The 26,280-nt window shown below is 40.7% G+C and overlaps 1 protein-coding gene and 1 long non-coding RNA gene across 2 annotated transcripts in view; both read left to right on the top strand.

Annotated features, from left to right (window-relative positions):
• The window catches only part of LOC136374037 (uncharacterized), a 189,693-nt gene that overhangs the window by 83,586 nt on the left and 79,827 nt on the right, over positions 1 to 26,280 (top strand). The gene's annotated exons all lie outside the window — the stretch shown is intronic.
• Positions 10,413 to 25,910, top strand: HEXB (hexosaminidase subunit beta). Its single transcript, XM_066339061.1, has 14 exons — positions 10,413 to 10,733; positions 10,827 to 10,984; positions 14,295 to 14,360; positions 15,097 to 15,143; positions 15,331 to 15,441; positions 17,856 to 17,957; positions 19,580 to 19,709; positions 20,395 to 20,575; positions 21,604 to 21,690; positions 22,264 to 22,336; positions 22,981 to 23,155; positions 23,937 to 24,027; positions 24,252 to 24,356; positions 25,721 to 25,910. Exons 1-14 carry the CDS (start codon positions 10,441 to 10,443, stop codon positions 25,782 to 25,784), a joined length of 1,683 nt encoding a protein of 560 aa, XP_066195158.1. The 5' UTR covers positions 10,413 to 10,440; the 3' UTR covers positions 25,785 to 25,910.

The raw sequence follows: 26,280 nt of genomic DNA, 5'->3' as shown, positions 1-26,280 counted from the left end.
TTTCTGATTCTCTCCTCAAAAACAAACAAACAAACAAGCAACAGTCTTAGAATGTCTATAGCAAATATACTTCATAAACCTATTCAAAATGGGATCATAACATGATCTCATAACTTCTGTTTCTAAAAACAGTAACCCCAGGGTCTTTTCTGTCCTGTAATATTTCCTACACTGGCACTGAAAACCTAAATTCCCCTGCTCCATTCATTGTGAGTCCTGTTTCAAATTACATACTACTTCTCACACCATGCTTTCTTTTTCAGTAAGCCCCAAGCAGGAGCACAGCCATTTAAAAAAAACCCCAGACATCTCAGGTGAAAGAAAGGCAGACCTAATAGGGTTCAAAGAAACCTAGAGGGTACAGTCTAGGGTTGACTTCATAGTTAATTCATAGTTAATGATTAATTTGTTTACCTCTCTTCAAATTTACTAAACGCCAATATTTAAAACAGGATTACACTACATCCACTAAAAACATAAAAAAAAACCCAAGTTATTTGAAATACATAAGGGCTAGGAGGGTATAATTAATTTCAGTCCTATGAATACCCTGACCCTGTAACTTGTATTTACCTGAAACCCAACAAAGACTACAAAAATCCCAAGGTTTCAGACAGGACTCAAAAGATGGGAAAACATTCATCATTCTGTTAATGAAAAATATGATGGTTGATCCACCATCACTAATTATTCCTCAGAAGTTGAACTAAGATGAGGATCAATAATTTACCCTACTTCTCAAGACCTGTCCTACTGCATCCATCAATTCTCTTCTCTAAAGACAGCTCCAGTGACTGCCTGATTGATTAGCATTTCAGCAGGCCCCTAAACCAGTCAGAAAACTTGGGGCTCAGTGTACTGCTAACTACAAGACAAGGACATTTAGTTACAGATTGAGTAGCACAGCACAGCAAATTATCCTTAGTAAACACAAAGCTGGCTATTCACTTGCCTTGCTGTGAATAGCCAGCTGAATGGCTTTTCAGTGTGGCTTCAGACCAAAGCCAGAAGACTTCTTACATCCCGTGTCTAAAGGCTTGTGTACAATGACTGAGATAGCTGTGACAAGACTAAGCAGGTAATTTATATTTCTCACTGTATGTATTAGCCTAATTGCCATTGCATTTCTCTTAGAAACTCTCTGTTCTTTTATTGTGAAGAGAAATCAATCTGGACCAAGAGCATACCTGATTCTGCTTATCCAAAGGATTGCTCAAGGAGGACAAAGTGCACAGAAATATTGTGTGTACAAACAGCAGCAAGAAGAGAGAAACAATGCACTTGTGCACTTGTGCTGGAAGGAAAATAACCTATACATGCCCTGCAATGTTTGAGTTGGAAACGTAAGTGAATTATTCCTTTTTGGACCCCACAAAGGCCTGGTCTTGAGGTCCTGCATGACTCCTGCTATTGAAAATAAAAACTGCTCAGACTACCTGCACTACATATCCTGACACCTCTAGGAATCAAATCTGTCACTTAGAATATGCCTATAATGTATCCAACAGAACAAAATTAAAATGGACTGATTACAGCAGTATAAACACATATAAAAATAAATTCAAAGCAAGCAGCTTGTTACACACATTACAGATTTACACATTTACGCTCAAATTATTTTTTCTACAAAGCTAAGAACACAAAGAACTAAAAACTAAGAACACAAACACTACTAGTAGCGTTTATGTTAGGAGGTCTCCAAACATTTTGCAAAGGAGACACTGCTCTCTAAATGTAACATGCTAGCCAAAACCATGCTAACCAAGTCAGAACACTCACAAGCTAAATCAGAACAGATACAAATTAGATAGAGCAGGTAGGACTAGCCTCATCCTCACCCTTAGAGTAATGTGTTCACTTGTGTTCCAATATCAGTTTTTATTGAAAGCATCTGCAAGCTCTCACTGTAACACTCTATTGTCCAAAAGAAAGACAAGTGTTGTTAAAAACAAAACAGTATCCTCAAAGTTTTCCTCTCTGGAGATTTTTTAATATACTGTTACCTATATTATTGTCTAAACCATAGGGTATTCCTTTCGCAGTTCTCATGAAATCCAAGGGAAAAAAACGTACACATTTATCTTTGATTTTCTGGTCTAGAAAATGCATCTGCCTTGTATGTACTCTGGGTCTTGTTTGCATACATGCTGTAATCCTAACACATGTTCTTGTTTCATTTTATAAGGACCAGTGGAAGAGTTTGTATGCTCTGGCTTCTTTACTGCTCCATAAAGTATGAGTCTTCTGTAATCAAAGTTCATGTTAAAAATTAAATTAGCCTAAGGAGGATAATTTGTGTCTCCGTCCTTCATATTCCCCCATCCATGCCAACCTGCATCAAGAAGACTGTACTTGACATGGCAAAAAAAAGAAAGGATTGGATTACTTTCTTTTTAACAGACTGCATGCAGCTTGCTGCTTTTGGGGATCATAATGCTGTAGGAAAATAATAAAAAATCAGTAACAAGCTGCCAGCAGTGAACAATGCACCAGATCTAGTTTGGCAATATACTAGAACACATTACTGGTCAGCAACACTGTCTGACCTTTTAGACCTGAAGATCCCAAATCACACAATTATAGAATGGTTTGGGCTGGAAGGGACCTCAAAGATCATCTAGTTCTACCACCCCTCCCACAGACAGGGGCACCAACCACTAGACCAGGTTGCCCAGAGCTCCATCCAACCTGGCCTTGAACATTTCCAGGGATGGGGCATCCACAACTTGTCCAGGCAACCTGATCTAGTGTGTCAGCACCCTTATACTGAAGGATTTATTTCCAATGCCCAATCTAAACCTAGCCTCTGCCATCTTACAGCTATTCCCTCTTGTCCTATCACTACATGCCCTTGTAAAAAGTCCCTCTCCATCCCTTGTGTAAGCTTCCTTTATATACTGGATGGTGCTCTAAGGTCTCCCAAGAGCCTTCTCTTTTCCAGGCTGAACAACCCCAACTCTCTCATAGGAAAGGTCTTCATAGGAGAGGTGTTCCTGCCTTGTGATCATCTCCATGGACCTCATCTGGACTAATTCCAACAGGCCTATGCCTTTTTTGTGCTGGAGGCCCCATTGCTCCAAGTGGGGTCTCAGCAGAGCAGAGGGGCACAATCCCCTCCCTGGCCCTGCTGCCCACACTGCTCTGGATGCAGCCCAGGACACGTTTGGCTCTCTGGGCTGTCAGTGCCATGGCTGGGTCATGTCCATTTTCTCACCCAGCAGCACGCCCAAGTTTTTTGACTCAAATCTATTATCAATCCATTCTCTACCCCTCCCCTGACCCCATACTTGTGGTTGGGATTATAAGATGCAGGGCTTTACATTTGACCTTGTTGAAGTTAATGAGGTGTACACAGACCCAGCTCTCAAGACTAACAGGGTCCCTCTGGATGGCGTCCCTGCCCTGCAGTACATCAACTGCACCACATGGCTCAGTGGTGTTGGCAGCCTTGCTGAGATTGCACTCAATCCCACTGTCCATGTCACTAACAGATATTTTAAACAGGGACAGTCACAATACTAACCCCTGAGGAATTCCACACATCACTGGTTTCCACTTGGACATTGAACCATAGGCTGCAACTCTTTGAGTGTGACCATCCAGCCAATTCTTTATCCACCAAGTGATCCACCCATCCAATCCCTATCTCCCGATTTTAGAGACAAAGATGTCATGCAGGACAGAGTCCTTTACAACAGATAAAGCAACACAAGCATTCCATTTTTGGAGCACCTCTTCCTTTTGCCTTTTGCTAACCCTTTTCTTGCTAGGTGATCTTACTGCCCTTGAGTCAGAACTTGATGTATGGGACTTCATCTCAAGAGAAAAACTGGAGCACTGAGTGACACATTCACTCTTTTCTATTCTTCTTGTTTGCTCTCCTACAAAACTTACTTCTCTTCCAGGACAATATAACTGCCATCATAGCTTTGTTCCATATCCAGATCAGCTCTAGTGAACCCCACCTACCCCAGCACACAACTGTGAAGCTGTAGCATCCCTCTGTTCAGCTGCAGCAGAGAGACGCACAGCAAGGCCAGGTGACATAGAGCAAATGAACCTGGCTTAGGGTATCCAAGGTGTCATTAGGTTACTGTTCCTAGAAACCTTTATGTCATATAAATTTCCCACATTAATCGGTGTTTATTATTATTATATTCTTAATTTAAATATAGTGTGCAACATAGATCTACTGCAGCTGGCACTAAGCCAAAGCAACATGGCCAAAGGAGTACTAGCAGGAAAGAACTGCACAGAATGGATTAACAGCAAAACAGATGAGGTCAGCTTCAGCCTTACGTGCCCAAGCTCAAATGCCCTATGGATAAAACAACACAGCCTCTCCAAAGAGCTCGTTTCAGTGCTGCACTGAAGAAATCACCAACCAGCCTGTTCTGATGCACAGGGCACTGAAGTTAATGAGCTTTCTGTTAGTCCAATCCTGAGGTTTCTCAAACTCTCTCTGAAGTTGTACCTGCAGGTATGTCACCCTCTCTGACTACATTGTACTGTCCATAAACTGGACATTTCATCACAACAGACCAATGGGTCTCCACTTGAAAACATTGTGTGTATTTCTTTATTGGGGACCTAGTTTTCAGAGTAAAATTAGGAGAAAGACATGAAAACTTTTCCAAGGCCACAACAGTTTAATTCATCCTAAATTTAACATTTTCAGTTACAGCAAGGAAGGAGGCAGGGAAAAAAAGAAGATATGCTTAGGTCCTGAGAAATAATAGTTTTATTTCTTGCCTCTCTAAACATAGCTGATTTAGCTGGTTTTTGCCACTAGAAAGTTCTTCTAGTGTCCCTAAAGAGGGCACAGACTTAGCCCTGTACACTGGGGTTCCTATTATCCTGTAATCTGTAATCAGTAAATTTGAATGTTAACTATCCAGAATACAAATAGTCATTAAGTAGGCATCTGATTTGCATGGATTTCTTCAGTGACAAAATACACTATAAGCACTTTGCCGTATAAGCACTGCATGGAGAAACTCAGCAAAAAACTTTGTATATGGAATCCTGGGATGGTTTGTAATCACCAAACAAGATGTACAGACGAGAATAATTGTTACACTTCCAGGGTGAAGTTCCCAGGAACGAGAGACACTGATGGAGTGAGAGCATAGCACCACCTCCTGGTGAAGACGTGGCTTCAGCAGGGAGGAAAAGATTTTGTCATTCCCCATAATAGTTAGATATAAATCAATGAAACAGTCAATAAAACCTCTCTGTATAGACTTTGTCCTCTTGGATGATTAAATAAATCTCCAACATACAAAACTTGCAAGGGTTCTGCACCTCAGCCATTGTGTGGACACTCCCAGTGTTTTGTTAAAAAAGAAAAACAAAATTTAAAAGGGGGTGTATAATAGAGGCGGACATAGAGTAGGCAATTCAGGTAGTCAGTACCTCCTAAGTACCTCAGCCAATGGGGAAAGGAAGGAGGTGATGTGGCCAGGAACTCAGGATAAAAAGGGGGCTGTGTGCCCCAACAATTTGAAGATCCCAGGGGAATGCCCCATGGCCTCTCCCTTTATATAAAGTTACATAAAGTGAATAAAGTTACTGGACTCCTCTGTTTCCTTTCTGGACATAAACCTCTGCTGCTGTGAATTTTTCCACACACTTCTAATCCAGGACAGCTCTACTATGTTTTACTTGACAAACTGTGTCTGCAGTGTTGACCAGACTACTTTGAGAAATCAGCAGTTAATGAAAAGGCACAAATCATTACTCAAAACAGACTGTACAAAAGGTTTTGCTCAGCCTTTTTCTCCCTCTGATATCTCATTGCAATTGCTGCAGACCAAAAAACCGGTGCTGATGAAACCAAAGACCCCAGAGCAATCTATTTGTGAGCAGCGTATCTCTATCAGAATAGGAGGCTCCACGAGACTGAAGTCCCCAAGCCCAATGGCAGCACGGCTCCAGACCTGACTTCCACAGAATTTCCCAGAATTCCAGCTATGCAACAACAAAACCAAATCAGCAGAAGACTGTGAGGAGTTTTATAGCCACCCAGTAGCCTAGAACTTTTCTGCAACTGGCATATGTTAGCACTTTGTCCCAACATGTTTTTCACACCTTCTAGGAGCTTAGGCACCGAAGCCACAGACCTGACCCAGTACTAGAATTGTATAGATTTCTTTCTATCCAAACCACATAACAAATACTAAAAGAAGTCAGACAGTAGCATACAATGAGGCTGGCAGCCTAAACCACAATTCCCTTTACAAAAAAATGTGTGTTTATTATATATGCTGCATCCACAGTTTTCTTTCTAGCTGGTTCACCTACTTACACTAATCACACATCTGGCATGTGCATCCATTCACAAATTGTCCTTGCTATTGTTTGAAACGTTTTCAGCCTGTGAGTTTCCTTGAAGTTACATCACTTAAACATCCTGTTTTCATTAGTTCTTATCCCTAATTATGTATGTCAACATCAATACCAGCATTCTCAGTGTGTAGCTCACAGACAGCTCACGTATTATGTTCCATTTGGAAATTCCCTTCAGCCAACAAACATACTTTAAGTTGGACAGCTCAAAACCCATCATTCAAGCACTCATTGGTCACACACAGGATTTCCAGGCTGTCAGGGTTTCCAGCCTTCTTGATGTAATCAGTGCCTGGATACTCCTGACATACAAAAGACATCCATAAAAAGATATCTATACAAAGCAGGCAGGATGAAAAAGAACATGTATTTGGGAAAATTTGGACACACATTAACCATACAGAAGACTGTGTGCAAGCCAGGTTAAGAACTTGAAGTGCAGCAAGTAACTCCCTGCTAGAAGTTTATCACATTTCCAAACCACAGAATCTTCACAATCTTTCCCTATACAAAAATATTGTCAGCAGCTATATGTAGTATGAAATTATCATCCTATTTTATTCAGTCACAACACCCCCTTGTAGGCAAGACCTTCATTAGATGTACCCTATGCCAAGTACCTAGCAAGTAATCAGCTGCATGGAAAGATTCAGTCCCATCTGCAAAGGATATTTATTACTCATAGGTTCCACTGCTCAGAGAGTGGAACAGCAGCACTTATTACAACCATGGTAAAAAACATTGACTTGTGACCTATCAGTTTCAGATAACATAAGAATTTAGCTTAGCTTGGCAATGCAGCAAATAAAATATCACCTGGATTCCAAATAATAGGGAAGTCATACTTTTTACTAACAGTGATGAATGTCTTTCAAAATTTAATGGATGAACCTTTAACATACTCCAAAACTCTCTTTGTGATGCACTGATGTGCCATTCCCAGTCTGGTCTCAACTCACACCCTAGTCCACTGGGTATCCTGGTTAACAACATTCCTTTTTTTTTTTTTTTTTTAATTCCTATTTAACACAGGAATGCGTGTGAAGGAATTTGTACAATTCTGTGGTAGGACTCAAGCTCAGGTATGTTTTCCATGTTTTTTTTACTGCAGTACTTTTCTTCCTGTTTTCAGAAAGGATTAGTCTACAACTAACTGACACATAACTTCTATCTTGGGGAATGGCAAAACCATCTGTGGTAAAAACAGGGGATTCAGGCTCCTGACCTGAATAACTCATGATTGCACTTCTCAATTTTTCCGCAAAAATGCAAAATAGTACTTTAGTACTCATTCAGTGGGTATGTTAAACCTATAAAACCATGTAAGTCTTTACAAGCCTAGGTAAGAGTGCATTCCCATTCTAATGTTTTACAATCAAGGCAAAACGTCAACAAGAAAGAAAGATCAAAATCCATTCCTCTCAGAAGCACAACATCGAACTTACAGAACAGGCTAAGGATAAAGTATGGTAGATTTCCATGTTCAAGATTTTGAGTTGACGCTGGAGCTCTTTTTTTGTCGTTGTTTTGGGTTCGGTTTGTTCGTTTGGGATTTTTTGTTTGCTTTTTTTTTTTTTTTTTTGGTTTTTTATTTTAAGAGTATGAAGCACACTGGTGCATTCTTTGATTGTGCACAGTGCTGGAAACTAGTCCTAGCTCTGCAGTTTCATCATTCTACTGTGTTCTGTGGAAATCCCACTGAATCACTCTTCAATTTTGCATCCTGCTTATCGTCTACTGTGAGCTTAGAACCAGTTCTAAGATGCAACATAAAACTGTGTCACACTGTACCACTTCAAACCTAAGTGTCTAAAAATGCCAGTGCAGACTTAGATTGTTTGTGCTAACCAAAGACAATACAGCAAGGTTTCCTTAGAAAATGGGGATAGCATGTTTATGTCTGAGTACTCCGCCACTAATTGTTAAATCCCAGAGGCAAAACTGGCAGATACATAAATATCTCAAAGATTCCAAGTTTCTATAATTTTGTCAAGTATACCAAGGAGTAAAAGAAAGAAGCTATATTCATGGACTTACACAAGAAAAGACTACCTGATCTCTTTATTGATTATCAGAAATTCTATCCAGAGAAGACAGAAAAGCAAAATTAATTTAAACTATTATTTTGTGCAGAGAATAAGTATTTTAAACTGTGATAATAAGAAATAAGTATTTAGTGAATATTTATTAGGTAACTAGTGAATGGGTGCACTTCATTGGTATAAAACAGACTTGCTCTACAGAAGATACAGCCACTGAAAACTGAAAGAAAAAAATCTCAGTGAGTCTGAGAATTACCATAGGGTAATTAACATTTACCTGTAAACAAAAGATTTAGTTTACTATGTTACAATTCCCCCTGCAACTGCAGCTACTTATCCTTACCCTCTCCTTCCCAGGAGAGCTTACTGGTCTCTCAGGTAAGTCAAAGAAATCTGTGAAACAATCCATAGTTTCTAAGTACGTCTAAAAAATGAACAAGGGTAGGCAGCAGAACAGTTGAACCAACACAGTTGAGGAGACAATCACACCAGGCAAAGGAAAGATATATAAGGTACATGTAACAGGCAGCTGGAAACCTCTGCCACAGCTTGAAGAGTGTTACAATTGCCTCTGAGAGTGCCAGAAAACACAGCACTGCCACTTCCATGTGTTTCCTGACATGCAGTGGCAGGAGGGGTAGGCTTGCAGGTGTCATGTTCTGTCGTGCCTTTTTGACATCACCTAATAAAGAATTCCTTCTACTTACAAGCATTACAAGATTAAGTGACATTCTGCTGTGGATAGCATGCATCGAACGCTTTCCATTAAGCCTGTATTCACACCACTTGCATGGCTGGGCACAGCAAATGGCAAAACTAGAATGTTTTGTGATCATCCCCTTCAGAATGGCTGACCAGCTCCTCAGTTACTCTGCAGTAGCAGAGTGCAAGTGTCAGCTTCCCCCACCACTGCTGTGGGTTTAACTGGTGCATCAGCCAAAGCAACCACAATGACACTTCAGGGTTTGCATTAACCATTCAATTAGAAGTGGCATGAAGCCTGAAATCATCCCCATGAAGACTTCCAGTCTTGAAATGCTTGATTTGCCTTGTTCACTAACACTTCAGAACAACTTCCCCAAGTCTGCACAGAGATTGGCCAAAACAGCAGGTTGGTTTGGTTTACAGGCTAAAACACTTCACTGCAACTCAGACTCCTGCTTATTCACCATACAGCTTATAACATATTCTGTAGAAAGCCTGTGAAAAAAAGTACCTTCTGCTGAGACTGAAATAGTTTTGTAGCAGTACAAGAGATGCAGAGCCTTTCTTTCATAGAAGTGTTGCGGAGTCTTTTTTTCATAGAAGTGTGGCCTCCATCACACCCTTTCCACGCAGAAATTCAGCTGGCCCAGCCACACTCCCTTACTCTGTAGGGTGGTGTCATGTGCATGATCGCATAGCGCCAGCTGATAGAAAGTCATGGAACATGCTGAGCTGGAACGGGGACCCATCAGGATCGTTGAAAGCTAGCTCTGAACAGGATAGTCCCAAGAATCACACCATGTTCTGAAAGCATTGTTCAAGTGCCTCTTGAACTCTGTCAGGCTGCCGCTGTGACCACTTCCTCGGGGAGCCTCGGGGAGCTAGCCACCCTCTGTGTGAGGAACCTTTTCCTGATAATAACGTGAACTTCTCCTAACTCAGCCGCGTACTGTTCACCTCAAGCCCCGTCACTAGTTACCCGAGTGAAGGGACCGGGACCTGCCCCACGCGAGAGTGTTGAAAACCACAATGAGGCCTCCCCTCGGTCTCCTCCAGCTGAACCGACCAAGTGACCTCAGCCGCTGCTCATACGGCTTCCTGCCCAGACCCTCCACCACCCTCGTGCCTCTCCTTTGGACCGTAACAGCTAATGTGAGAAAACCCCTCGGAGAAGCGCGGACGCCAGGCCCCGCTCCCCCGGCGCACCCCGGTGAGGGGCCGCGGGCGGGCGGAGCCGCGGGCGGGCGCTGAGGCCCCCGAGCCCGCCCTGGCCCATTCCGTGACGCCGGAGGCGGAGTCGGGCTGCCCGCGAGTGGGACGGGCGGGCTGAGGCGGCTGTCCCACTATGTGCCGAGCCATGGGGCTGGCCGGGCTGCTGCTGGGGCTCGTCGCGGTGCCCGCCGTGCTGGTGAGCACCAACCTCCGCCACGGCGCCCCGCGGACCGGCGCCGACCCGGAGCCGTCCGACTGGGAGGTGGCGGCGGACGCCGGCCCCGAGGACTCGCTGTGGCCGCTGCCGCAGTGGGTCCGCACGTACCCCCGCCAGCTGCAGCTAGCGCCCGGCCGCTTCCAGCTGGTGCACGGCGCCGGCTCCTCGGCGGGGCCGGGCTGCGGGCTGCTGCAGGACGCCTTCCGCAGGTGAGCGGCGGCGGGGCCGGGCTGCTGCAGCGGCGGGCCGGCGGCGGGAGCAGCCGCCTCAGGGCCCCGCCGGCGCCTCTGCTTCCCCGGCAGGTACTACGAGTACATGTTCGGGCATTCCCGGTGGCGGACGTGGGCCCGCAGGCCGCTGGCTGCCCGAGCGGAGCCCGAGCTGTTCCAGCTGCAGGTGGTGATCGAGGCGGGCGACCCTGGCTGTGACAGGCACCCGCACCTCGCCTCCAGTGAGGCCTGTGAGTACCGCTCGCCGCGCTGCTTCTCCCCGGCTCAGGCGGCACCGTTAGCGCCCGTGTTCCCATCACGTGTCCGCTGTAGAGGTCAGCAGGCTTCGGGGTGGTTTGCTCTAAGGAACTGGAAAGCAAGGGCTCTCGGAAGCTCGCAGAAACGTTTCACAGCGGTGTCGAGCAGAAGGTGATCCTTGCTCTTGATGCTGAGGGAATTTTCGGCGCACAGTGAATCATGAAGCTCGTCACGTGTCGCCTGTGTTTTTTGCAGTTCAGCTGTCGTACAGCTCGCTTACCTGCTGCTGTCCTTTCTGGCACCTAGCCTTTAGAATCGGAGATACCATACGTGCAGTAGCCAGTTATCTCTGGTGAGATCTGTGCATAGTCAGGAGATTATCTCTTTCAGTACAGGGTATTGATTGAATGAAGGCTGTCACTGCTTACCCGTCTCCTAAGAAATGATTGCATTTAAATTGAAGCTGCTTACACTGAGATATGTACATGGTATTTCCTGTTTTTCCAGGAAAACCAGAAAATGCTCGTTGAACTTGTTACTCATCTTGCAGTGCTATAAATCGACTTCCTTTCTATCCATAGATACAAGGAAGGATTTGAAAAGATGATTATTTTTGTTATGAATTAAGAGTTATGTTGGACTTATTTTTCTATGCTTCTTTAGTTCTGTGACTGAAGCCCAGAGTGGAGAAGTACTCTAAGTATTAATCGCTAGAGAATTTCCTTAGTGGAAATAAGATTCAGCAATAATATTGCTTTTTGTCTGGGCAGGCTAACACAAAAATTAACATACTTGTCCTGTTTTGAAATAGTATTTTGTTGTCTGGTATCCAGGATACAGATCTTTAGAAAAAAGATCCTTTAATCTCAAGTCATACATCTGCAGCAGGATTAGTTCCACCTGACTTGTGACAGAATGTACTGATGTTAAATTTACTCAATCCTTTTGGGCCACGCAGCCAAAGAGTTCAGTTTTTATGGGCAAACTTATAATACATTTCAATGCAAATTAAATAGAGCATCAAAAATGCTAAAGCTCTTAACATTGTTCTGCCAGTCAGGTTATTGTGCTGCTTTATTGTAATTATTTGAACTTTGAACTAGTTTGTGAACTAGATTATAGCCAAGCCTAGTTCTTGTCTTATGTCTTATGGAATCTGTCAGACTATGCGATTTTTAGGCTGCATTCTTTAGAACAGCCAGGTTTTTCCTTCTGCTTTAAGAAATAAGTTTTCTGTTACAAGTAATGTGTTTTCTTCATGTAATAGGCTGAGCTTTCCAGACTGCAGCAAGTTTTAATTTTCTGGTTTTTAATGGGCCGTCTTTTTAAGGGTACAGATTCTGAAAAATGCTGTTATTGGTGGCTTGCTGGTTTGGGTGGTCTGGCTCATTGATAAAGATAATATGGACCAGTCAGTGATTACTGTCCTGTAGCAAGAGTATTGGATATGTTATCAAAGTCCACGTTATCTGCCCTCTTGCCTGCTAAGTTTCTACCTGTTTGTGTAAAATGTGTCAAGTAGCTTATTATAAATTTTTCCAAGTTCATTAAGGCATTATACCTGTTCAGGAAAAAACAAAAACAAAAAACAAAAAAAACAAAACAAAAACACCCCAACCCTGCTGTGCTGGAAATAAGTCCTTGACAATTTATCACATTTTCCCTACAGTTCACCTGTGGAGATTGCAGTAGTCTTTGAAATTCTCATTCTTACCCCAACCTTCCAGTATATGTAATCAGTGCTTAGGTTAACATGGAAGCTTGTTATTTCCTCATGTCACTGAATGGCTTTTCTCTGGTAGTTTAGATAAATGTGAACTCTGTAAATTGTAGCCAACCATTCTTTCATACTGACACAGATCAAATAAGTCATTGTACATTAATGCAACACTTTTTTTCCTCTGCTGTTTCAGATGTGCAATTATTGCTTTGATGTTTCAATAATAATATAAATCTATAGATTTATAGATATAGTATATTTTTATGCATATATATCTATGTGATTTTAAAAAATACTTCAAATAAGTTTGTTTCTTCTCTAAAATTTACTGAATCACCTTAAATTCAAAACCAAAATTATTTTAGCACTTTTTTTTTCTTTTCCCACTAATAGTTTGTACTGTACTTCAGGACTCAAACTTAAGGAAGGATTGTTATGAATTCCTTCATGTACCACTCTTCATTTTACTTCCTCTTGCTGCCCCCATACTGGTGCTGCAGTTGAGAGGGTGACCTGGCACCCTGTTGGTGCATCAGGGACGGCATCAGCTGGGCAAGGGAGGGGATTGTCCTGCTCTGCTCTGCCCTGGGGCAGCCTCACCTCCAGTGCTGGGGGCAGCCCTGGGGGCCACAATGACAGAGAGATATAAAACTACTGGGGAGTGTCCAAAGGAGGCCACAGGGATGGTGCAGGCTCTGGAGGGGAAGCTGTATGAGGAGAGGCTGAGGTGACTTGGTCTGTTCAGCCTGGAGGAGGCTGAGGGGAGAGCTCTCTCTGGTCTTCAGCATCCTCCTGAGGGGCAGCAGAGGGGCAGGTCCTGATCTCTTCACTCCCAGGACCAGTGACAGGACTGGGGGTAACAGCACAAAGCACAAGGGAAGGTTTAGGCTGGCCCAGGCTGTTGGACACTGGAACAGGCTCCTTATAGAAGTGTTCACAGCACCCGCCTGACACATTTCAAGAGGCATTTGAATAATGCTTTCAGAACATGGTGTGACTTGGGGCTGTCCTGTGCAAGGCCAGAAGTTGGACTCCATGATCCTGATGGATTCCTTCCAGCTCAGCAGATTCTGTGATTCTTTATTTTGATTAGTAATTTCTTTTCTTTGTAATAAGACCTTAATAGTAAGCACCTGACCATATGACAAGTTATATCTCTAAAAAATAACTAACCAAAAACTATATAAAAGGAAAGTGAAAGGAGAAGTAAATTTTTCATGATTAGGTTTGGCTTAGCTGCCCAACCTTTATCACATATGTCTTAAATGCAAATATATAGTCTGTTACATTTTAAGTCAATTGGGTTAAACTTGGCCGGAATTTTGGCTTATGTACATTATTTTTACATTGCCCTTACTAAGCACCTCACTTCTTTTATCTTTCTGATTAGCTGTTGACTCTCTGAGCAGTTTGCTTTATATAGCAAAACACATATGAAAAATAATTGCATGCTATCACCATTAAAAGCAGGATTGGTTGGCATTAACACACAAATGTGGCACTTGAATATTTTTAATGCTTTTTGGCATTGTCCTGTCAATTCATTCTTTCTTGATGAGTAAGCATTTTTTTCTTTTCTTTAGACCATTTAACTGTAACTGAGCCTGTGGCTGTACTGAAAGCACCTGAGGTATGGGGTGCTTTAAGAGGTAAGCTGATGGTTTTCACCTTGAGCTAATTGTTTGAGGCTTATACAAACTTCATGGCAGACCATGAGGAGCCAGCTGACCACTGAGCCTTGCCCTCATTCAGTACTTTATTGTAAGAAAGCTGAGTCAGGACAGAAAGATACTCAGATGTGTATCAGTGGTGCAGATTCTTAGCATGTCAGACCCAGTAGCACACTGTGAGTACATTCTGCTGGGCCAGAAATAAGCCAGGCCAAGCAAAAAGCTTTCTAAACTGCAGTGTGAACAGAGTATTTTTTGACATCACCTATAAAGTGGACATGCTGAGCACTTTATTGCAAAGAATAATAATCCTGACATTTCTGTCTGCTGTTCTTACTGGAATGTTAAATAAATCAACAGACTTTTCATGCTGAATTAGAAATTCAACTAGTTCCAGAAATTACAGGAATAGATGTACGAGACCAGAAATTCCCACCTTACTCCCAGTAACTTTCCTACTATTTGGGGTTTAATCTGCTACAGCTGAGTGGAAGCACAAGTATTCAGTATCTGTGCATAACACAGAATTTTAATTTAAAAAATGGCGGTGCTTGAGCAATTAAGGGAACTGTGCTAAAGAGGCAGAAACTCAGCTTCAAAGCGTTCTTTCTGGCTACATGAATACCTGTAAATAGCTACAGTGCTGTTTGTAACTAAAATTTTAAGGGGAAATACTGCGTTGTAATTGAGATCCCTTTCTTGGATATTTTTCCAGGTTTGGAAACCTTCAGCCAGTTGGTTCATGAAGATGACTATGGAAGTGTAAGTATGGCTATTAACTAAATCCGCTGGCTGCTTTTCTGGAAATAGCAAGTCTACCCGTTTGAGTCAAAAACATTTCAGTTTGTTACATATTTCCAAAAATCATTTTCTGAGAAAGATTTTCCTGTTTGAAATTATGAATATGAAAATAAAATAAAACTCTTATTTTTAAATTTTGTTCTCACAGTTTCTTGTCAATGAATCCGAAATCAATGACTTCCCAAGATTTCCTCATCGAGGAGTCTTACTAGATACTTCAAGGCATTATTTGCCATTGAAATCCATTCTTATAAACCTGGTAAGTAGGCAGTTTTGTATCATTAATAATGAAGGCTTTTGTTGTTGTGTTTTGGCCTCTGAAGTAGGTGGCAACTGGAGCTGGTATGAGAGAAGAGCCCATCTCCTGTGTGTGACTTTAAAAGGACACTGAACTTTGATAAGCAAAGGCCTGAAGATAGACTGGAGAGGAATCAAGTAGGCAGACACAATGATTATTGAATCTGTGAAGGGGACTGCTGTTTGTGGTACCTTGGATTCTCTTGTTTTCTGATGCCTAGACCAGTTCTACATTTCTTCTTGGAAGCATGTTTTGAGACATCTGACTGTCATCAAGCAATACAAGGGATACCTTGCAAATTCTAGCTTCAGGTCCAGTGATTTCAGGAAAACTCCAGTCTTTCAGAGCAGACTTTGGTAGTCCAGCAGCAGGCTTTGGTAATCCTTCCTTAGGCTGCTAAGTGCAAGCGCAAGCTAGTAATTAAGTATTACAGAGCAAATGAAGAAATTCAAAATGTTCACTACTGAAAAATAAGCCCAGACTGTCCAATAAAACCAAACAAAACTTACTCCAAGAAGTTTAAGCACATTAAGAATTAATGTGCTCCAGCCCTGATGGAAAAGTAATGTATTTGTATAAGCTTAGCAGCCAAAGCTGGGGTTTTTACTGTTTTTCACTCCCCATTTTTTTTGTTGAAGTCCTTGTATGGGGGATTATTTTGTTAGTTGGAGTGGAGGAACAGACAGTTCCTGTTTTGTCTCTGTCTTGCTTCTCCAACATGAAATAATATTCAAAATTTCCCCTCCATATTGCACAACTTTAAAAAACAGGTTTAAGATAGGCAGAAAGAGTGTAAACCTGTTCAGTTTCTGAGGTCATCCTTGAACTATGTTCAGAACTTGTCCTTTTGGTATTTACCACTTGTTTTCACAATAGAGCTCAGTGCCTGTTCAGCAGGTAATGCTAGTATAATGTTACGTTTGCAACAGAGGATGCTTCAAAGTCTCGAATGTTTGTGTCAGTCTTTTTTGTCTTGTCTAAAAAAGATGTCCAAGAGACTTGCATTTCTAACTATTTTTGTGTTCCTGTAACTGCTCCTGTTCTGCTTTCTTTCGTTAAATTGCATGTCTGTCCAGTACATTATCAGAGCTACATTTCATGCTGTTTGCTGGATTAAGAACAAATATGCTTTTCTTCCCACCTCTGTGGCTGCTTGAATCCAGACTAATAAAAAGCGTCAGTAATCTCTTCTCTGACGTGTGGTGATTAGATACTTAGGGCAGCAGTTCAGGTACATTTCTTGTTTGTGTTAACTGCTGCACTGTATTTCCAGGAAGGGCATTGTCCTTGAGGAAGGAGTAGGTGAACTGAAGGTCCAGAGATGTAATTTTCTAAGCAGAGAAGGGTGGTATTTGCTAGAAATGCATGAAGACATGGCAATTAAAACTTCTGCAGCATCTTGAAACGGAGGAGATAAATTTGGGGAATATACAAGATATAAATCTTCTTTTGTATTTAGTGGGAGTTCCTGAAGAGATTTTATCACCTCTTGAAATACACCTAGGTTAAAAAAAGAATGGGAGGAGTGGGTGGTGCAAACAATTTTATTGTGGCAAGGGATTGGGAGCAGCTGTATTGCAGTCAGTCATGGACAATGTAAACATTATTTGGTCTGCTCACAGTACACCCTTCTAGTGACTATCTAATGACTATCTTGATTATTTTCAAGATCAAAAAAAAAGGGAAGTGCTGACACTGTTACGAATGAAAGCATAAAAGGAGCACTGTATTTTGCAGGGGAAATGCATAGTTTATTTTGAATGCATTTGAAATGGATTCTGCAGAAGTCACTAGCAAGAAGGGATCTATGTACTATAGTAGGAAACTCTCATGATGTTTTTGAGAACAAGGTATTTAGCTATAAAAGTATAAGCTTCTCTGTAATGGCTGAAATAGCTGATAATGCATAGAGCATTACCCACAGAACCGTCTGTGTTGGAAGGGACCCAGAAAGATCAAGTCCAACTCTTAAGTGAGTGGCCCATATGGGGGCCAAACCTGCAACCTTGGTGTCAGCAGCACCATGCTGTAAGCACCTGAGCTCATTCAGGGTATGCGTTCTCAAGTGGAAGAAATTCATGAGTGTCACAGCCGTTCATACTACACAGGGGTCAGATCAAGAGTTTTTTGACAGCAGTGGTGAAAATAGATTGCAGAGTGGTAGAGCAGTTAGAGCTCTAGGATTTAATGAAACATACAATGCTTTGTTGGTTTGGTGAGGTGGGTTGTAGTTGTTTTTTTGGGTGGTTTGGTTGAGATTTTTTTTAGTTGTTGCTCTAGACATCTGGGATATGCTATGACAAAATCACTTTTTTGCAAAGATTTCCTATGAGAATGAAGTGTTTAACTAGACTCTATTGCATTATTTGTTACAGGATGCCATGGCTTTTAATAAGTTCAATGTTCTCCACTGGCATATAGTAGATGATCAGTCCTTCCCTTACCAGAGCATTTACTTCCCTGAATTAAGTGATAAGGTGAGTGAACATCATTGGAGCAGGGTGGAAGGGCATAAATCTGGCACATATTTCATGAAAATAAAATGTAGAGTTTACCAGTGCTTGAGTACATCTGCTTTGGCTGATTGTAAAACAGTACCATGGAACCAGTAACCAGCAAGTCTACATTTAGGATCCTGCCTGAGTTTCTGTATGGACCATTTTTAAGTCTTCTTTAGGATACATGGTAGATTAGTAAAGGTGGTATTTACTCTGTGCAAATTTTCTGAATGATGCTCAGTGTTCGCAGGCCTTTGAACACTAATGGTATGCAAATAAGCAGTGAACACCGTTTGGATTTCTGTTGATGGATTTCTTTAACTGGTTGACTTCTGCCACTCAAACAAATAAAAGAGATTTTCCTGCCAGCTCTTGGCACCACTGCAATAGTACTTTTGCCTTGTCTGATACCTAGTTAGCTTTACAAAACACACCATGTCTGTAAGAGATCCAAAAGCATAAGGTTGTTTCCTGAAACAAATACAGTGGAATATGTCTTTTTATATCTAGAGGCATAATAGGCTTTGTTACACTAGTGAGAGCCATCATGAGGTTCTTGCTCAGTCAGGGTACAGTAGGAGCCAAATCAAACATACTTAAGTAGTTAAGAATGCTTAAGTAGACTAAGCCTAAGTACGAGATTAGTGATTCTGTTTTAAAATGCTTGCTAGAATCTGACTTCCATGAAAATTATGTTGGCAGTGCTTGAGCAGATGCTGTGAAGAATTTCATAATTCAAAAATTCTAGATGTTGCATAGTGCAGTCAGATTATTTTGTCAAGCAAAGGTAAACTCTAGTAGAGTTCTGTCATATATCCTACTGACAGCTAGAGAGGAAGAAGGTCTTTGTCTCAACAAGCTTCTATTAGAAAGACTTCTGTTGTCTACTGTTTCCTTTTTTGAGTAACTCAGCTGTGGAAACCATTTTCAGATAAACAGAAGCATAAGGTGCTATAAATCATGAAGAGTCATGATATGTTCTTAGGTAGTTTGGCTCTTAGGCAAGCATCTGTTTCACCATACTGTAGTAATCTGTGTCATTATCAAATTTGTTGGCTGTGTGGGAGTGGAATTACACTCTAATTTATTAATGTCACAGAAGAAACATGTCCTGATGCTAAATTGACCAATTTTGACTGTATCAAAACTGAGAAACAGAGATGTTGGAAGTTCTTTCTGACTTGGCAGGATTTTTACATTAATCTTGTATGTTATGTAGCAAGGACCCTATGTTTCAGAGCAAAAATAACTTACCTTTCAGGTCAAAATTAACTTACCTTTGTACAGAAGAACTGAAAACCATATCTTTCAAAATTCTGAAGGAAAAGAAACTAGCTTTTCTGTGTTCTTCAGTAATTGTGAGCTAAGGAGGAAAGGAAGGTCTCCTCAAGGAGATCTGTCTCAGTGTTGTGAGGTTGTTGTTTTGGTGGGGGTTTTTCCCTCTCCACAAGTTAAGTGAAAAGTTCTGTCTGTGCACTTGATAAACCACAGCCAACTTGTAAAACTGCTCTCTAGTCTAAGATAAAATACTTCAGATTTACCAGAGAAATTTTGTGATCTGCTGATACTGTGTGTTGTCCCTAAATGTGAATATTTTACAGGGGGCATACTCCTCTAATCTCATCTACACTCCTACTGATGTCCGCCTGGTGATTGAGTATGCCCGGCTAAGAGGCATCAGAGTTATCCCAGAGTTTGATACACCAGGACACACGCAGTCTTGGGGAAAAGGTATGCCCAAGAAAGTATTCATTGTCAAGAGATTGTGGTAAGTAATAGCAAGCAAATTAATTTTTAAGAAGTAACCAATAAAGTGCTTTGGAAGGCCCTTGATAAGAGGTAAGGAAGAGGCACTAAGTGATGTCACAACCTTTAGAGGTTACAGGAAATAAAATGAATGAAAAAAGTTGACATGTTCTATGCAAGATGTATGCACAAGGGTACAGATACATTCTGCTTTAGACTTCATTCTACCTTGTACTGTGTACCTCACACTGACTTAGGTGTTAAAAAAGCAGAGTAATAAAAAGAGAAAAGAAGCCTCTGGAGCACACTCATTATGTCTGGCTTTCTGCTAACTGGCTTCTTTCTGATGTTCATCAAAGCTTTTTTGTTGTTGTTGTTCAAGTAGTTATCCAAATGCTGTTTTCCTGGTATTGTGACATATTACATGTAACATAGATTAGTGTGTGTTAAATCACAAATCTGAAAGTCAGAGTCCTGACTGCCAGCTAGAGGGTTCTTCAACCTTTAAGAGTTACCTTGCTTCATCACATTTCTATTTGATTATATTAAAATAGGTGAGCACCTAGGTCATGAATATTTACCTTTTTAATATGGCTAACTGCTTCTTCTTCCTAGCAAAGTTAGCATAGCAACATGAAACTGAATATCATCTATTAATTGTTTTTATTAGGTCAAAAAGATCTTCTCACTCCTTGTTACAGTGGACGACAGCCAACTGGGTCCTTTGGACCTGTAAATCCTGTTTGGAATACAACTTATGACTTCATGACTAAGTTCTTTAAAGAGATCAGCAGTGTATTTCCAGATGAATTCATTCATTTGGGAGGAGATGAAGTGGACTTCAGTTGTTGGTATGGTGACAATTCAAGGAACAAATATGTAGTGCCTACTAAACCTGTCCACCTCCATCAATTATGGAACTCAGTTGCATAAGACAGTTTTCACTACATAAGCAAAAGATCTCCACTCCTACCTCTATTTACAGGCAGGTCATTTGTGATCCTCAAAAAGCAGCTGATACGCAGAATTTTGCCTTGACTTATAACTTCATAAATATTCAGGTATTCTAAAGGATTTCTTTATGAAAATTACCCTGGCAGGACAGAGAACCAGTATGTTAGAAAAGTACTAGATAAGAAAATTAACATTTGAATGGTTTGTGTTAAAGTAGATGTTTACATTGAGTTCTGCCCACCAGAAAATCTGGTAACATTAAGAATTACCAAACAGATTCATGTGTGTTTATATTAGAAGTACAGCTGGTATTTTATAGTGTTCTTAATTCAGTTGTGGATGTTGTATATTTTGGAGTCTCTCTCTGCTAGAGAGACTAACTAGTAATAAAGAGTTTTGAGTATTTTGTGAGTATTCAAATTTATCGAGTTAGTATTTCTACATTCTCTTTCAAGATCAAATCCAAACACTCAGGACATGATTTAGTTTATATAGAGCAGGAAAACTTCTGGCAAATGCTTTAACACAAAAACATTTGTTTGTTTTTTGTGATAGAAACACAATATTGTTGAGTTCTCAGACTGCTGATAACCCAGGCACAGAGTGGCTGAGATGCCAGGAACCCCCAAAGCTCTTAGGAGTTTGAGGCAGCCTGCCAGAGACTGCTTCAGAACAGGGACTCCAGCAGATTTACCAGAGAATTAGGTCTGTTGGCTTTATTTCAAATCAGGATGAAACTCTTCCCAAATATCTAAGTCATGTTAACCTGCTGCTTCTGTTCTGCAATGCATTCCAGGCTGTGGCATGCTTAAGGCATCAGTTTGTGTGCTGTGCATAGGTAGAAATAATCGGGAAATCTGGTTTAAAACATAATAAATATAATTCTTTTTTAACTTGTTTTCTTCTTTTCTTGTTATTATTTAAGGAAATCTAACCCTGAAGTGAAAGAGTTCATGAAGAAGCAAGGTTTTGGCATTGACTATGCTAAACTGGAATCTTACTATGTTCAGAAGTATGTTGTTTTTTTAATTCTTGCTCAGTTTTTCACAGCCATTATTTGAGGGTGGTGTTGAGGTGCAGATACAGAAGCTGACTTAGTATCTACATTATTTTGAAAAGTTGCCACATATTTGGGACTATCCACTTTATTTTAAAATACCAGGTCTGAAGTTCATAGCCTTAAAATGTAGGACACAGCACAGATATGTAGTCAGTGTTACATACATTGTGAACGTATTTGGTATCTTAAGCTAGGTATCTACAGTAATCTTAGCACACAGGGTAGAAGGAAGTTATTGCAGACATTTCTTTTCCTCCTTAACACTGATTTAGTCACACTGTATGAGTTTCTGGTAGTTCTGAACATCAGTCTGTGTTAATGCATGTGTACATTGTTCTACATGGTGGAACATGCTCTGCAAGACAGAACACTGAAGGCCAAAACCAGAACAACCAGCTTTTTCTTGGTCCCCTGTGCAGTGGTGAGAAAGGTCTGATGTGCCTTGGGGTAGAAAATGTTGCTCTGCTCTGAGTGCTTGTACTTATCTCACTGAAGTTCACCAACGATCTTATTTTTAAATTCTAGCATTTTGGACATTGTTTCCTCCTACAACAAAGGACAAATGGTCTGGCAAGAAGTGTTTGATCACAAAGCACAGGTAAGATGGGAAAATTAGTAAGGTACTCTTGCGTAACAGCACAATATTGTGTGAGGCTTCCAAAGCAGACTATTAAGTAGATCTGGCTTTGTCTCTTTAAGAGTTAAAGCAAGTCTGCTGACCTTAGCAAGTCTCTCCAGCTGTGGGTAATTTCAATCCCTTGAAATTATCACTTGTTGAATATGTAATAGGTGAAACAGGAACAACAGCATTGAAGTGCTTTTTAAAGGTGAACACAGTTAATATAATACGCTTTGAAACATCGGAGTAAAGGGTAGAGATGTTTGTGTGAGTTTTCTTTTTCCTCACATAACTGTGTCTCTGGTCTGGTAACACCAAATGCTCCGCTTTTAAGAGCTGGCCAGATATGTGGTGCATGTAGGAATCCTCTAAGAGCATTAGTTGTCTGTAGTACAACCTAGGCTTCACTCCAGGTGAGTGTTTAAAACCAGCAAAGAGCTAATCAGCTTTAGACATGGTGGGGAGGGATGAAAAAAGCTGGTTTCCAAAATGTTCCTCTTCAAAACAAAATAGTTTTGAAATTCATGATCCTTTTCCTTGATAACAGCAATTAGGATTGCTGTTAAATTACTGTTTTTTGGTTAAGTTCTTTAGTTTGCTTACTTTGTCATTTCCTCTTTTAGCTGAAACCGGACACTGTAGTTCAAGTGTGGAAGGCAAACAACTACGCTCATGAACTGAGCAGTGTCACTGGAGCTGGGCTGACTGCTGTCCTGTCAGCACCCTGGTACTTAGACTACATTAGTTACGGGCAAGACTGGAAGAAATACTACAGTGTTGAACCACTTAAATTCCCAGGTTCGTTGGTTTTTTTATATGCATGTCCTGTGCATGAAACTCCTTGGTTTATAGTACAGTGTAAATGGAGAAAACAGGGCTGTTTAGAGAGGCCATTCCATCACTGTGGTTATAGTATCATCAGAGGAATTATGGTCAGCTAGAACTGTGGAAAACTCTTAAACTAAAAAAAAAGGAATTTTACACTTCTCACAGGACAGGTTCCTCAAGCAGCTGATACTGGTGTTTGTGTAAGATAAGAGTGCCAGACTAGGTGGGCAGATGCTTTAGGAGCAGCGTTGTGCAAAGTGGCTGTTCACAGACAGACACTGAATTTATGTTACCATGCTTCTTGAGCATTAAACTAGTCTATAAAAAGACATGTTCTCTCCCTGTATCTAAAGTTGATACAAACATCCTACGCTTTCTGAGGGGCTTTCATTTTGTGCAAGGGAGCTCTCAGAGCTCATTAAGGAGAATACCAAAGTAATTTTTTCAAGAAATGTTCTGCATGTGATAGAACGAACAGTTTCCATCAGGATTTAAATTTCTGAGGAATGTCTAAAAACTGAGGAATCTCTCCAGAGCATAAAAAGTAAAATCTTCTCTGACAGAGCAGAGAAATGGCTTTTCTGGACAAAGAGCTTGGTGGTTCTCACATTCAGTAACAAGACTACCAAAATGTAAGTTAATGCTCAGGATAGGTATTTTTTATGAAAACAACTGAACATCAGTCCTATTCTAATTGTTCTAATATCTCCATTTTCTGGACAGAAATACTGACTTTCTCCTTTCAATTCAGGATCTGAAAAACAGAAGAAACTTGTAATAGGTGGTGAAGCCTGCCTATGGGGGGAATTCGTGGATGCAACTAACCTGACACCAAGATTATGGTATGGTCTGCTTTATCATTAGATTTTTAAAAGCCAGCTACAAGTAATTAATCCCACAGGACTGTATGTTAGTGGTAACAGTGCTCTGTGCTGAACCTAAGCAGCTATGAAAATTAATGCTTCTGGGTATTAAAGTATTATATTAGACCTGTGGTTTTTTTTTTTTAAATTATTCATTCTTGGTTATAGACCATACCACTCTAAAACTCAGTATACCTTTACAGGCCTCGAGCAAGTGCTGTTGGGGAAAGACTCTGGAGCAGCAGCAATGTGACCAACTTGCAGGATGCCTACAAAAGGCTAAGGAATCATCGATGCCGCATGCTCCGGTAAGATTCAGTAGCTACAGTGTATCTTGGTTTACAAGTTTTATAACCAATGGAATAAAAGTACAGGCGTGAACTGCTGCCCTGGAGAGGAAGCGAAGAGAGCAGACAGTTTAATCCGAGTGTAAATGCAATCCCGTTTGGTTTTGTATCCACAGAAGAGGAAGACAGATAAATTAAGACAGGAACTCTGGATAGTTTTGCAGCTAAAATTTTCAGAGCATAATTTTTTCAGTGAGGGCTCATCTGTGTTTCTCTTTCTTGTAAAGGAAAAATGAACACCATGACTGGCCTATTTCAGACAAAAATTATATTAAAGGGTATGTGGGAGGAGTACACTGACAGAAGGAAAAGCAGACTTCTAAAACAAAGTTATTTATTATGAATATTTTTTATTAAGAATAATAATTAAAGACCTGCAGCAGGTAATCAGTTGGAGCTGTTTGCACAAGAGTTGAGCTTGGGCAAGCTATTCTTTCAGGTACTGCCTTACTTTAGGGGCTGTCCATGACAAGCAGTCCATGACAAATTTCTAATTCATTTATGAGCTGATTTTGCTTACATTCTTCTCCCAATTCTTTCTTAAAAAGTACCTGGAGAAGTTACTGGTTATTTATTGATAATGTTGTTTTTGTACATTCACGGTTGCAGATATGAGTGATTTTTAAGTTTTAAGTCCAATAAAGTCAGAGAGCTGAATAGCTGGACTGCAGCAAGCATGAAACATACCATTTTGTTTCTCTAAAGAAGTTTATGGCAACTCACTGAAAATCTCAACTCTGGTAGGAGTTCAAGGTAGATACAAATCAATTTTTCAAAGAACAGGATACAACAGCTCTTACATTCAGCACTTGAAACTCAAGCTCATGTTCATGAAGACGTCTTAGCATGATTATCTGTTGGAATCACTTTAGTTTAGAGTATATAGTATATGTTAGCTTACTGTCACTCTTTAATCAAGAGGGACTGAAGCCCCCAAAATAATGAAAATTATAGAGATGCATATGAAGAAAACATTGACATTGGGAGAGGGGAGAGTGTGTAAATGTCAGCTAATTAATATTTGCCTTTCTTATGACTTCTTTTCACTAAAAGCAGTAGATTTTGCGGAACATCAAAAGAACTAGCCCCTGAATTTGAGCTTTTCAACATGTCTGCTAATAGCTTGGTGCCTCTGATTGTACCTATGTTTCAATCAAAAGTAGAATAGGACCCTTTATCACTCCTTAAATAGGCCATCTGTTGTTTGTTGGGAGCAGTTGTGTTTATGTAGTAATTAAAATAAGATTGCTGGTATCTCCCTTCCTGCCTGTACAAGCAGCCAGTTGTTTGATTACAGTCATACCCATTCCGCTTTATTTTAACAGCCGGGGCATAGCGGCCGAGCCGGTGTTTGTTGGATACTGTGCCCATGAAGCAAGAGGGCCCTAACTGCTGCAAAGAGTACTTGTCAACAGCCTCAAGTGCCTCTGGGGATTAAATGTGTGTACGTGTGGTTTCATATCTGAATCAAGACTCAAAATTTTCACTTTTAAAATAAAATTATTTGACAGCCTTGTTGGAGTAAAAATGATTGTTTTTAACCTTTAAAAAATACTGTGAAATCATGAAATTTCATACCATAGAGTTACTAATTCCAGTTTCCTTACACTCCCAGGCTGAAGAAAAATAAAGCTAAGACACTATTTAAATTAGGAGAAAACTCTCTTTTTTATTTCAAAGTATCACTTGCCACTTTTCTAGATAACCAGATAATTCCAACCCCTAGCAAATCAGAGCCATTACAGCTCAATTCACTAATTCCTAAAGGTAAACAAACAAACAAGCAAACAAATCCTTTCTCAACATACTGCAGGATGGTAGGTAGGAATTACTGTCCTGGAAAAACTGCCTTTCTTGTATTTTTTTTGCACAGATCTTAACTGAT

The sequence above is a fragment of the Sylvia atricapilla genome, chromosome Z (genome assembly GCF_009819655.1).
Source record: "Sylvia atricapilla isolate bSylAtr1 chromosome Z, bSylAtr1.pri, whole genome shotgun sequence".
In the NCBI taxonomy this organism is placed as follows: domain Eukaryota; kingdom Metazoa; phylum Chordata; class Aves; order Passeriformes; family Sylviidae; genus Sylvia; species Sylvia atricapilla.
The sequence above is the reverse complement of the archived record's forward strand: the minus strand, read 5'-3'. Positions and strand labels throughout refer to the sequence as shown.